This window comes from Glycine max, chromosome 19 (assembly GCF_000004515.6).
Source record: "Glycine max cultivar Williams 82 chromosome 19, Glycine_max_v4.0, whole genome shotgun sequence".
Taxonomy (NCBI): domain Eukaryota; kingdom Viridiplantae; phylum Streptophyta; class Magnoliopsida; order Fabales; family Fabaceae; genus Glycine; species Glycine max.
Genome location: NC_038255.2, coordinates 47,146,867 through 47,161,082, shown reverse-complemented (window position 1 = coordinate 47,161,082; position 14,216 = coordinate 47,146,867). Strand labels below are relative to the sequence as shown.

The 14,216-nt window shown below is 33.2% G+C and overlaps 1 protein-coding gene and 1 pseudogene across 1 annotated transcript; both read right to left on the bottom strand.

Annotated features, from left to right (window-relative positions):
- Nucleotides 1-1,073: 1,073 nt before the first annotated feature.
- Nucleotides 1,074-3,929, bottom strand: LOC100801511 (endoglucanase 17-like; annotated as a pseudogene).
- Nucleotides 3,930-7,046: 3,117 nt separating this feature from the next.
- LOC100813592 (pectinesterase) lies at nt 7,047-12,372 on the bottom strand. The gene is made up of 3 exons (XM_003553610.5): nt 11,317-12,372; nt 10,412-10,572; nt 7,047-7,889 (listed from the first exon to the last, which is right to left on the bottom strand). Exons 1-3 carry the CDS (start codon nt 12,306-12,308, stop codon nt 7,195-7,197), a joined length of 1,848 nt encoding a protein of 615 aa, XP_003553658.2. The 5' UTR covers nt 12,309-12,372; the 3' UTR covers nt 7,047-7,194.
- Between the last annotated feature and the right edge of the window lie 1,844 nt (nt 12,373-14,216).

Sequence of the window (14,216 nt, the reverse complement as noted above, 5' to 3'; positions counted from 1 at the left end):
AATTTATCCCTTGTTTGATTGCGCCACTTTATTAAAGGACAATAAATCCTTAATTCTTGTGAATCTCAAACATCCACCCCTTTAATCATGTTTAACCCATTCAAGATTGGTGCGTATTTAGTTTTATGTTGGGAAATTAATTATGAGTCCAGGATTTATTTTGGAGGCGTTTTCACGTATTTGATTTCATATTAAAGAAGAATTCAAATTTATTGTTGAGTTTAAAATTGATTTTTGATTGATGCATGTTTGAGTAACTTTCCTGTTAGATTTAAAATTTTGTTGAATTTTACTTTCTAACTTGATTTAATAATAAAAAAATTCAAACATAAATAATTACTTTAAAATTAATTTTATAAAATCAATTCATTCAAAATTAATTTTGACAAAACATCCAAACACAAAATGAAGTTTGGAGTCCAAACGCACATAAAAAAATAAAAGTTAAGTGTGAACATTAAACTTCTTTATCAAAATTATTTATTTAACTTTAAAACAAATTAGTACTAACTACAAATAAATTAAAATAATCCATACTTGTAATTTATTTTTAAAAAAATATTAATTTACAGGGAACAAAATAATGGCTCAACCAATCCAAAGCTATCAGGTTTTTGATCGTTTATGTCAGTCAGACTGAGGCTGGAGGAATGTCTTTCCGCCTTTGGGGAGGTATCCCCTGACCCTGTAACAGAGCTGCAGTGCACTCCTTGTTACTTCCTACGCTGCTATTCATGTGATACAAGGAGCTTTTTTTACCCTATTTTCCACAATTCTGTACATAATATGTCACCAAAGCCCAAAATCATTTTTCTCCCTCTGGCGCTTTCAACGGTCAACACTCGTTGCGCGCAATACGTAAAGTATTAAATTGTTTATTCTTATGATTATTTTTTTTTATCATGTTACTAGTTCTTATTTTTCCTCTTCCTTCTCTTTTTATCTCTATCTAAATATGAGTGAATTATTGCCATACTTTATTATTATTATATAAATAGCATTACTCTGTTCGTATTACAGACTGACACTACCCAGTAAAATATGTCCCTTTTCTGGCACAGTGCTTGGCTAGTACTAATATTAACGGATTATTTCCAAGTTTCTAGGATTAGGCATTCTGTTAATCAAATCGTGCTTCTATCTCAAGTAGTATTATTCATTCTAGTTCGCCTCTCGATGTAAATTCTCACACATTCGCGCCCTAAAATTAGGTTTTTACTAGTTTTTAAATCCTTGATAATTTCACGACCACTGGACTTGTATACCACAAGAGCATCGGCGCAATGAACCAAAAATAAAACATAAACGTTTTTCCACTAAAAAAGTGGAAAAATACAACTAGTAGTAGTAGTAAAACATAAGGCTATGTTATCTATTTTGCCAGGAACGGTGTGCTTCAAGGTTGGGGGCTCTTCAATCTTTACCACCCTTACCTCGTGCAATTCCAAGGAATTAAGCACACAAGTTGGAGAGACACAGCCCCCTAGAGTTGGGCAAAGGAGTGTGCCAGATAAGCAAGTGCTCCTACAAGAGGTGCGTTAATATAAGTAGCCGGTTCTGATTGCTCATAATCTGACCGTTCATCTGGGAACCCATCATGCAGATCCGGCCCTCCAACAACGGCACCCACTAGAATGTTGGGGTTGGGTGATTGCGACTTCATCACACTGAATCCTGCTGAGCATTGGATCTTGCCAGGGTGAACAGAAACGGACGGCAGCGATGAGCCCCTGTTGTGTATCCTTTGCGGGTATCGTGGACCTTACCCCACCATATAAGACATCTTCAAAGGGTTGTCTCCTAGCAAGTAATCCACCTAAAAAATAACAATAAATCAAGATCAATTAATCAGAAAAAAAAAAAATCTACATTTTTTATAAAGCACTTGAGTGACAATTTTTAGGACCTGTTTTTTGGCTATAGCTCGAAGTCTCTTTGGAGTTACTATTGATCCACCACAGTTCACAACCACATGGGCTTTCGTCAGGTATTTAGCATAAGCTAAGAGTATGAAGGAGGTGGAAGTGACGTATTGCATGTTGCTATCACCCATCTTGAATAGAAGACCACCTGCGTAGTTTTTTAAAGAACCAGGAACCAAAGGTAACAGTTACACATTAGACCACAGTTAAGAAGAGTAAGAAAAGAAAAAGAAACCTCACCTGGGCTGAATTGGGAAGAAGAGGAGCCAGGGATAACAGAACAGATAAAATTGTCCGCGTGACCCTTGTAGTCATGCAGGGTTTGCACCTTCCGAACAAGAAATTCCTAAAACTAAGAACACAAATGTTGAGTTGGAAACCATTACATTTTTTGTTACCAGCTCTGCTGCAAAAGACAATAATCAGATGAAAAGAGAGGCAATTCAAACCTTAGAGAGCAGTATCCTTGCTCCAACATGCTTGTTATCCCATCCAAAGGTGTTGTCAGAATCTGCAACCCCAAGGGTCTTTCCATTAACCTTAATGTAGTTTAGGTACATTGGGTTCTTAGTAGCCTTGTGAAGCCAAGTAGCACCCCACAACAGCTCATCCTGACATTTTCCAAAGCATCATTAAGGAAACACTCCTTGCTTTACTTTACTTTACACATCAAATATGCAACTTGAAAAATTGGAACTTTACTTGATAGCCAGAGTAAGAACAATAGAAGGGGCACACAATGGGCTTCAAGCCATTGCTGTAGGGTCCCCTATATTTATCAGCAAACTGGAAAACCTATACCTATAAACAAGTAAATTATCAGATTTTAAGCATTAGTTGAAAAAATTCCATTTACATCCAAAATCACATTTTCATCACAAATCAAATGCTTACACGGATAGCCCTCCTAATCAAAGTTTTGGAATAGGTGGGATCAGTTTTTTTGAAAACCAGAGAAGCAACTGCAAGAGCCGCAGCAGTTTCTGCAGTCACATCAGAACCAGGTTGTTTTTATCTACTTTAAAGACACTCCTTGGGGTGTCCATGTCCTCGGGTCTCTCCCAGCAAGCGTGGTCCTTCACAGCATCTCCCACCTGCAAAAACCACAACTAACAATAACAATATTTACCTTGCTTTCTCAGTAGCCATATGCATTTTATGCATAACATGACAAAAACAAAAGAAATGAAAGCATTAGGAAGAGAAGACTAACCTGAACATAAATGGTTGTCTGGATGTGCAGTAGCTTTGAGAAGATAATATGTGGCCCAACGAATGGCCTCTCTGGCATTCTACAACTCACCTTTCATCACCCCACCAAACTCAATAACACTCCACGAAAGCATGGTGGTGGTGAAGGCCATGGGAAACCCAAACTTGACATTGTCCCCAACATCGTAGTACCCTCCAACCAAATCAACCTGCATTGTACATTTAAGCCGAAATAAGCAAAGTGCAAAAGCCAAAGAACACAAAAAGTGGGACTAGCTAAGACTAAGAATGTGGTGTTAATGTTATCATACATGCATGGCTGAGCCATCAGAGAGACCAGAGTCTCTCCTCCAAGGCATCCTCTGGTTAGAAGGGAGCTTCCCTGACCTCTGGCCCTCAAAGAAGATGATGGATTTGGTGAGAGCATCTCTGTAGTTGTGCGTGGCAGAGTGGGGGTGGTGGTGAGAATGACAAGGGAGGAGCAGAGTGGTGGAAAAGACAGAAAGAAGGAAAAAGAGACAAGAAAAGGTCATGTTGAACTGCCCAATGTAAAAATGACCCAACCCAGCAAACACAAAACTACAATGCTATCGCCTACTCCTCTTGTATCTATTTATAAAAGGCTAAAGCTACCTCTACTTTCTTGGTTACAATACAGCAATACATTAGGTCCACATCCTACAACTACAACACCAGGATTTTGGATTACTTTCTTCTAAACTGAAAAATTCTAAGGAGATAACTGCTACTCCGTGCAAACCTACAATGTAAGTGTATTAATTAGCCGGTCATCGAAGGTCCATTTTAAGAAACTACTGTTAAACGAAAATCGAAAACTACAGGAACATTAGTCAAGTAATAATATTGTTTAAAAAATTAAAAAAAAATATTTGTTGTATAAAATGTAAGAGAATGTAAGAAATGCTATGGAAAATATAATTTTGCATATGTCAATAAAAAAAATTCTTTTAATTTTTTAACTAATAATTATTAATATTTGCCTAAAAATTAATATCTCTACAGTTTTTTCGTGACTCGTGCATTATACCATCATTGGTGGCTTTTTCATTTTAAAAAAAAACATTAAGGGTGCATTCGGTTCTAGAGAAAACATTGTACAGATAAACTACTCTTTGGTGTTGTTAATTAAACAAATATCAGAAATTATCATCAGGTTGTTACAAATTATTAGCGTGGCTACACTTGGATTTATACTAATGCAGTAAGGCTATGTACTTCTTTTTAATGACAAACTCAATATCATCAAGGAATACACATGTTCTGAAAGAATTGTATGAGTAGTATCCCTCTATCGGTGTCCATTATTTTTAAGATTCTACTTCTTATATAAGATTCTCATAGACATGAGAGGATATAATCTTCCATTTCAGCTGTTTTTTTATGATTAAAAAAACATTTTGCAAACTTAACATGTTACTTTTGTAGTGATAATTACATATCACATATGTATATATATGTTTGTACACGGCACACATACATAGAAATAATGTTAAAATATTAACATTATTTTGTTATTTGTAAGATTTTGACATCAAAGCAAATAATTTAAATAAAAAGAACAAATTGTACACTTAATTTTTGTGTTTTCTTGATCCACTGGTCAATTCAAGAAAAGACATTTAATTTTTGTTTAAAATTGTATTGTTTGCCCAATGGATCTAGCCGGAGCGCTCCAGTTCATGTTACGTTGCGGTTGCCGAGAGAAGTTCTTACCCACAACTCGGTGACCACATATGAACTTAACTGTTTGTTTGTCAGGGAACAAATAAAACAAGTGCACGCTGCTCGAACAGGGAAAAACTGTCGGAGAAAGGTGATGAACACAGGCATGGAGAACAAATATCCTTATTCAAGTTCACTAATTAAAAAGGTCCAAGAACCACGATATAAAGGCCCATGCATAGAGAGATCTGGTTATAATGATCCTTCACACATAATACCAACCTCAGTCTACATAGTACATGATGTGTTTAAATTTGTATCGCTGATACGATTTCACTATTTCAGTCATGCATGAACTGCTGATAAAAGTTTTTGCACCTCGTCATGGTTTTACTACACTGCTGCTTCATAATGCATTGAATCTCCTATGCATTAGATATTTAATTAAAATATACTGGGAGAGTGTAACCCAACATACTTTTTTTTTTTGGCAAGTATGCCTGTTTGAAAAAGCTGTACATAGCTCGATAGATATTTTAGAGAGTGGTTTTATCTTACTCAAATATGACATTTTGATTCAAATTATTTTATTCTTTGTTAAATAAATTTAGTTTAACATATACAATTGTTTTGTTTTTCATCCCTAAACAACTTCCTTTTTATGTGTAAGACACCAAATATGAAACTATGAAGACAAGAACCGAAAAAAGACACGAGATAAAAGTGTAATAAGAAACTAGCTAGTCATTGTGAAATCCCTATTCTTGGTTGGAGGGGATACCAAGGCGTTTTAAATGCCACAAAAGACCTATCACAGTACACAAACATTTCATGAATACCATCATTGCGACTAACACCATTTCATAAGATTCCACGTGCTTCGAGCAAAATCCTTTTATGAAGGGAAACAAAAAAAAAAAATTCTGCGAACAAAGATTGAGGTGTAAATATATAATTGGAAGCATAATAACTCTTTAGTTTAAAATATGAAAATAAAGAAGCTAAAAATAAAAAAAAAAATTAAATTAAAATAAAGGATACAATGTTTGAGAGATCTACACAATTTCTTCTTTATTTTTTCTCTCTCCGTCTCAACCAAACACACTAATAATTGCGACCAACACCGTTTCATAAGTACTCTACACATCATTACTTATACTACTCAAGTTTCATTTACATCCCGTGATGTCCGGTTGGTTGCTGCACACTATTAAATGGGCCAGTTTTTTTAAGTTACCATGGAACTTTGGACTTGACAGTATGGGCTACATTTGTCATCTCAAAGTTGATAGAGGCTTTTAGCCCAAAAAATTATGTTCTTTTTTATGTGAAATGTTTTAATCCGGTCAACTTAATTATTTCCTAATAATGAAGCTAAATATTTATCATTTAGGAAAACACATAATTTAGAATTAATTTAAAAAATAAAAAATTCGGTTCAAACTTTAAAGTTGACACAAATGACTGAGAATTGCTTTCTTATAGACAAATAATAACTAATTTAATAAAAACATTTACTTTTTTTTACTAGTTTTTCTTATTCTTTTGGACAAACATAACATATTGTTTGTAAAAAAATATTGTTTCAAAATATCTGCAAAGTTATTATTTCTTTTATAAGCAGAGAAAAATATCTAATGTGACAGTAAGAGGTACTCAAACCCTCACAACGAAAATTGTGCAAAACAACCTATTATAGTGTTAAATGGTGCATCCCGCCGCCCCCTCCCCTGTTTATTTATTTTCAGTTTCATCCACTGAATTGAAAGAAGCTTTGATCAAGCGCCTTGTTTTTTAATGCCATTTAACAATTAACATCTCTAAGAATACTTGATTTTGATTTAATTCTTAGCGAACCACATTAGGTAATTGCGTATATTTATTCAGTAATTATTAGTTAGCCTATATACATGTTTCCATTCAGCAACTTTGGTCTTCATAGCAACTTTGGTCTTCATATCTCTACTGTAGCATGAAGAAGAAGAAAAATAATTGTTTCCTAAATTTGCACTGTCATGCATAATTACGTGGAAACTCTTAATTATTCTCACACCCCATATGCATAAATTATGTAGGAGATAGTACAACATAAATGATATCTAAAAAGAAAATATATGGGTGATCTAGTGAGTGAAAAATAATGAAGAAAAAAGAAAAAAAGTTATAATTTCAAAATTTTCAATCAATATTTTTAATAAAATTAATAAATTAATATTTATCGATAAAAAATTAATATAAAATACTTTTTTATTTTAGTTAGTGCTTTTGTCGCAAGGAACAATAACATTCCTTGAATTCTATTTCCACAACAAACATCTAATACTTTATTAAATGGGGATACCAAAAGAGCATGAAGCCACTAATAACCATAACGTATTCAACTGAAATCAGAGAAGAATGGAATGTCGGTGGAACTCAACCATTCATTCCCTTGAATGAAATTGCGAACTGTGAACTGGTTTGCCTCAGTGGCGTTCTTGATAACCCTATAACCAGGCCACGTAACTCTTGCACTTGTGTTTGAACCGGGACCCCTATTGTTGTACTCTCCATAATACAACGTATCCAATGCAAACGTGCCATTCCACTCCAACCACCCTTTGGGGTCTATCAGATCCTCCATGTAAGAATTAAGATAAACAGTTCTCGAATACTTCTTCCAAGGACGACCCAAGTAGTTCTTGAACTGAGATTTGACCGGGATTAAATCAGCAGCTGCTGCAACCTTGCAGTTCAAGATGGAAATGCCGGTGTTTTGGTTAGGGTCTTCTCTTCCTTGTGCAGTGAACAAGTTCCTTTGGTTTTCATTGGGCTTGCGTGCGTACAAGTTGCAGTTCTGGAGCACTGTTGCTGCATTGCCGAAGATGAAGTCGACTGTGCCATAAACGTCACAATCGCGGTAGAATTGGCGCAGGGAGTGGACATAGAGAGTATCTTGGTAGGCAACGAAGCTGCATTTATAGAAGGCTGAGAAATCAGAACCACTCCTTAGGGCCACGGCTTGGTGTTTGCTTGGCCCAGCAGAATTTTCAAAGGTTATACCCTTTGCTATGAATCCGTCTCCAACCACAGCTGAAAGCATGCATAACGTACAATAAGATTAAGTTTCGGTGATGTATATAATTTAATTAATAGCAACGGTTTTCTAATAACCTATTTTTACAAATACCTAAGGGCAACTTCCATTCTTCATTGGAAGTTGCCTTTTTTTTTCAACAATGAAGGTTTCTCTTCAGTTGGTACTTTTGACGGTAATTTTTAGAGAACACAACATCAATAGTGATATGACAAAGAAATGGACCTATTTGGGTTAGATTCAAGCATGAACCTAAACCAAATTGGATGAAGGAGAGCTCGGTCAAGTCGGCTCATTTTTCTTTTCTTCCTTCCAAATTTCAATCTGAATTGACATGACTTGGTTTTGTTCGAACCAAACCCGGTCGATTCTCAATTATTCATGAAACTCAACAAAAGGTGAAAAAAAAAATATCATTGGTGAGCATCATTCATGCATCAATTGTGAAGTAAAAAAAAAAAACCACGAAACACTCACTCTCATTCTTTTCGTCTCAGTAATCTTGATGTGACATCATAAGAAAATCTGAGAAATAATATAAAATTATTTTTAACAAGAGTTGTTAGGTGAAAGTTATCTTAATTAACATTGATAATTTTTTTTCAATTTTAATCACATCATACTCTAATAATATTTATATTGTTTTTCTTTTATCTCTCACTATGTGTCATGTATCATTTAACATTTTAGTACCCGAATATTTTTTATAGAGTAATAAGTGAGCCAAATATAGCGTAAATTAAAAAAAAAATAATAGAGCATAGCATAGAATAAGTAGTTGCCAAAGTGGGCCTAAGGTTCTGAAAAGTAGGGCCGACCCAAAAACAGGAAGTTCGCTTTAGTTGGGTTGGAGCAATGTGGAGTGTGGACTCCTTCTGTCAGCCAACTCAAAAAAGTCACTTCCCTTTTCACAATTTAAAATTAAAAAATATTTACATATAACATAATTTAATTCCCTTTTAAATTTTAAACATCAAGTTCTCATTAATTTTTATAAATATTTTAAATAAGAATTTAAAAATATATGCAAGACTATAATAAAATATATTTTTTCTTAAATATTCTTACTTTTTCTGCATTTTTATATTTGTCTTAATATAAAAATTTAATTTTATAAATAAATATATTTTAAACGTATATAAAAATTAAAGTAATTCATACGAATGCAAAAATAACTTACTAGTTATACAGATTATACTTTATAACCAGAATGCTGTCGGCAGTATATATGTTTTTATATATAGGCCAAGGTGCATGTCATGTCAAGTCAGACACGAGATCTTTTGTTTTGCAATATGTTATCTTATTTTTTGAAGAGTGTAATATGTTATCCTTGATTCAATATTATTATAAGACAAATATCTTATCTAATAATGTGCAAGATGGGAGTAATTACTTATACAAATTGCTCTTTTTGGTGCTATCCACCCTGTAAATCCCATTGATTAATGTTTTTTTATTTTCAAAGAAATTTGCCATATAGCGTTTTTCAAGTTATTGATATATTAATGTCAGGAAAAAATGATTGACATATTAATTTTATGTGCAGGCTTGATACATCTTTAGTTAAGTAGTCGCAGGGAAAAAATGATTGATATGTTAATCTACTCTGATAATTGGTAGGCTTGATACATTTTCAATTCAGATCTTTAGCTGAATACTACTATGTCTTATGCATAAACAAAGCAATACAGTACTCCGTTACGTCTTTTCAAAAGTAAATCGCTGTCTAACAGCTACCAGATATTTTGGGTCTTCTACACTACTCTTTTTCTTTGGTTGGCCTTGTATGAATGTCTCAACGTATTTACTAGTCTGAAAACGAGTAGGGTAAATTTGAGGTCACAGCTGAAAATTGAGGTTTGGTATGAAGTAGATATGGACTCATAGATCTATCGTCTTAATGTTCAATCATGACCAAAGTGTTTAAAATGGTATAACCAGGTAGTTAGTTCTAGAGCTCACGATCAAATCTAAGTTGTTTCCGAGGCATGAAAAAAAAATGCCAATAGGAGTTTTTGTATTTTCTTGCCATTTTGTCAGACAACCGACATTGTCCCGTGATTGTGATATGCAAATATAATTAAGTTACCATATAGAATCAGAAAATGCAGATCTCTGTTTCCTACTTTACTATAAAAAGCCATCAGTGCCGGAAAGTGGAAGATGCGACCTGACCAAACCCAAATAACACGAGCGAATGTCTAATAAATCTAATAATTCAAGTAATGATCCTTTGCAACATCAGTACTTTGAAGTTCGCTTCACTAATCCTAGGAAATTTTCTTCTGTCGCCCTTTCCACATCTTTTTCTCTTTATTACTACTATTATCACTATTGCCTTTAAATTCAATAAACACTAATTAAGACGAGTCAATCCGTTTAGTAATTTTATTTTTTTTCGTTTTTTCGTTTTTTAAAAGTGACTATGAAATTCAACCGTACGTGGCTGAGTAAATTACTGAAAATAGTAGGTGCATATATATTAGCTGATTAAGGAAGGTTGAGTAAAACGCACCAACAGTGGCTGATTGGAAAGTGGTCCAGCCATCCACAACATTCCTACTGGCCTTCACAACAGTCTTTCCAATCCCATCTCCGACGAACATCAGATTGGTCTTCTTCCTGATTACCTCCACATTCTCGAAGTATGCCCCGGCTTTTATGTGTATCACAAATCTACACTCGTTCACATCAAATTTAATTACCACTCAATTATTGTCATGTCAAACAATTTAAAGCCACATAATGCCAAAACAAAAAACAATTCTCTCAAGTTATGTATAAAAAAAAAACCACGAAAGAGAAAATCAAATTAATAAAAACATAGCTATGCATGTACAAAGAAGTTCATACGGTAAATCAGTGAAAAATTAAAAATCTATGGTAGTTATTATTTTTAAGATAATTACACCTTTTAGTGCATAAACTATTTTTCTTATAATTATTATTTTATTTTAGAAAATACTAACAATACACTACCGTATTTAACGTACTGATTTAAATAAAGTTTATTGTGAATCACAAGGTGGGACTCATCTTTTATTTACTTAACTTTCCTCGTAATTTTGTATCTTAGTGTGTTGTAAACACTTTTTTTTTATCCAGTAGCATGACAAAACTGGTCCCAATTATGTAAAAAGAAGAAGGTAACATACTAATAAAAGGCTTATTTGATTATTAAATTCTAAAAAAATTGAGACTTAAATTATTTATTTTTAAGAATTTGAATATTAAATTGATTTATTTTTTAAAATTTGAAAATCAAATTAAATCTCTTAAAAATTTAAAAATCAAATTGATTATTTTTAAAAAAATTAAATATCAAATTAAATCATTTAAAATAATGTGGGTAAGAAATTGATGATTAAGTCTTAATATAAAAAGGGTGATGTGATGATGGATAAGGAGATATATACTTGCCTAGTTGCGCTGGAGTTGGGAGCCACAGCCACTGCTTCGGCAATGGTGGTGAAGTTGCCAGTGCCATCTTTGGCCACAAGAAGATTGAAGTTTGTTTCATTCACAGCAGCCTGAAGCAATTTTCTATCCTTGGTTGATAGCCACGTTGGAAAGCCGTCTTTGATCTTACCATATCCAGGGAAAACCTCATTCTTGGACGCCAATTTCTTCACTCCTGCTGGCAATTTCTTCAGCATGGCGAGCGAGTTACTAACGTGATGCGAAATCTCCAACAGCCCCTCCTCAAACCTGTCCCTCACGTGCCCTTTACTGTACGCAAAGCCATCAAGACACGTGTACAAGTTGGTCATTGCGCCACTCAACAAAGTCTGTGCGTCGTGGTAACGCTTCGGTCCTATTGTGCTCTGTGAGAGATCCGCGATGGTGGTTTCGAGCTCCGAAACGGTGTCGTCGAAGAGATTGAGACAGTCGTCGAGGGCTCTCTGTTCGAGTTTGTCGAGTTTCGGGAGGTTCCTTCGGAGGCCGCTGCAGTTGGAGGCCGACAATGTGACCTCGTATATTGTGTGGTTCACGACAGAGCGTATCATTTGTGGGAGGGTTTTTGAGGTGAGATCTGGGAATGAGGCAAGGGTTGAGACACAGAGGTCGGAGTAGAGTGTTCCCTCGCATGTGGAGTTTGCTACTTGGAAATGGAGGCTGTTTTCTTGGGGTGTTCTTGTTGCATTTGCGGTGATGCTGAAATGGGTTAACGAAGAAAGGAGTAGAACAAAAATTGCAGAGAGAATGGTGTCTACGTGAGACTCCATTGGTGGTTTTTTTCTGCTAATGGGGCTATACATGGTATATATATATATATATATAGAAGAAGAAGAAGAAGAAGAAGAAGAAGAAGAAGAAGAAGAAGAAGAAGAAGAAGAAGACGGTAAGTGATACTGTGATTTGGTTGAGTGTGAAGTCTGAAGTGGATAAATAGGGTGGTTGGTTGCTGGCATAAATGAGTAGTGTGGGCTTTTCTGCAGATCTCAAGCACTGTCTGTAATTTGTCTCACTCACAGAATCACAATCAAATTGTTGTTTACGATATGTTTATATTTTCATTTGATAAAATTAATTTTGTAGTGAATAAAGTAAAGTTAATTGTCCTTAAAAAAAAAAGTAAAGTTAATTGGCTAAAGTATATATCTTTAAGTTCGTGCAAAATAATTTTTTTAGTCTTGTACTTTTTTAATGTTTTATTCTTTGCAAATTCGTCTTGATCTATTTCAATTTGGTTCCTGTCTGTTTTACAATTAAAACATTATGTTAAATTTGTTTTCACGGTCATGCTACAAAAGATGTAACAATTCATAACTAATTTTGACGGAGAATTTGGGTGATTACTTTTAATAATTTTTTAATTATATTTTTTATTTATAAAATTTAAATTTAAGATTTTATTTAAGAAATCTAAACTTAGTGTTACTTGAACCGATAACATATAAAATATTGGTACATGATAATATGTTAATTTCTTGTGTAAATATAGCAATTTTTTAGTTTTATAAATATATATAATTTTTGTTTCTTAAGTTTTATTTTTAAGTATTTATAATATATAGTATTTTTAAAATAATTTAAGTAAAAAAGAAGTTCCATTTGTCTAAGACAATGAATTCTCACAATCCTATAGAAATATCACTTTCCCACCACTCCTCATGAGAATATAAATGTTGAAAAACATAATAAAAAATAAAATTACAATATTTCTAGGAATCGATAATATTTAGGAATATTTTTTAAAATATGTAGCAAAGTTAGAGCCGTATGATCCCTATTTTTTAGAATCAATGATATTCGTTTAAATGTCAATTTTCAAAGTGTTGACTATTAATAAGGAAACATCATTGGCCGATAAATTGTTGACTTGACATTATAATATTTAATTTTTAATTAAATTCCCAAATGATTTAAAGAGGGTTTTTTTAATGATTAATAATTTTTAATTAAATTCTTAACAATTTAAATGCTCGCCTAGAGAAATTAATAATTAAAAAATTAATGGACGAGCAAATTAAATTAATTTAACTTTAAAAAGTTGAGAGAGTTAGATTTGCTAAAAGTCTAAAAGCACTCACATAACATCATTAAGATGTGTTTATGCCTAAAAAGCCTGGCTGGTAGAGATAGTCCTGTGTATGTGTGGCAACCATTTACCTAACTACCGACTTCGCAGGCACAGCGAAAGTCGACGGCCCACCAGAACCATAGCCGTGCATAATTGTCATTTGCATGGATGACAATATGTCCATCTTAATTTTAACAGGAAACTTTTAAATGATTGGTCTTAACGGTGGGGACAAATTTAGTAATATCCGTTTAAACTAAATAATGATTAATTAATTACATAAAAAAAATAATAATGATTAATTATTATTATTATAATAAAATTAAGCTTGTAATAATATATTTAACCTTTTATTTTCTTCTATCTCTTATATAAGTTTTGTTTTTTTTATGTATTATTTGAATTAAAATATAATTAATATATAATATTTCACAGAAAAAAACAAAACATGGTCAAGTTGTACAAAAAAATAACTCAAAAAATGAACTTTAAAAAATTAAGGAGCAAGAGACGTAAAGAAAAGAAAGGAGGATTATATTTTTTTATGAAAAAAGTATAATTCATACCATCTATGTTTTTAGATCTAGTGTGAATATATGCGCACAAAAATACCTCGATAAGTATTTTATAGATATGAGCGTGAGTGTGTGTAATTTATTATTGAGCAAATTACATTTAAGACTTATTACTAATATTTGAATATATTTAATGTATTTTTGTTTTAAAAACAATATTATATTTATATTCCAATGAGTTTGTTTCAATTTCTCCCCATAAATAGGATTCAAACCATTTT

Coding starts and splice junctions, on each gene's coding strand:
- LOC100813592 (XM_003553610.5), bottom strand. CDS start 12,308: ATGCCAGCAACCAACCACCCTATTTATCCACTTCAGACTTCACACTCA. Junction 10,573..11,316: donor CCCAACTCCAGCGCAACTAG/GCAAGTATATAT, acceptor GAACGAGTGTAG/ATTTGTGATACACATAAAAG. Junction 7,890..10,411: donor TTTCCAATCAGCCACTGTTG/GTGCGTTTTACT, acceptor GCATGCTTTCAG/CTGTGGTTGGAGACGGATTC.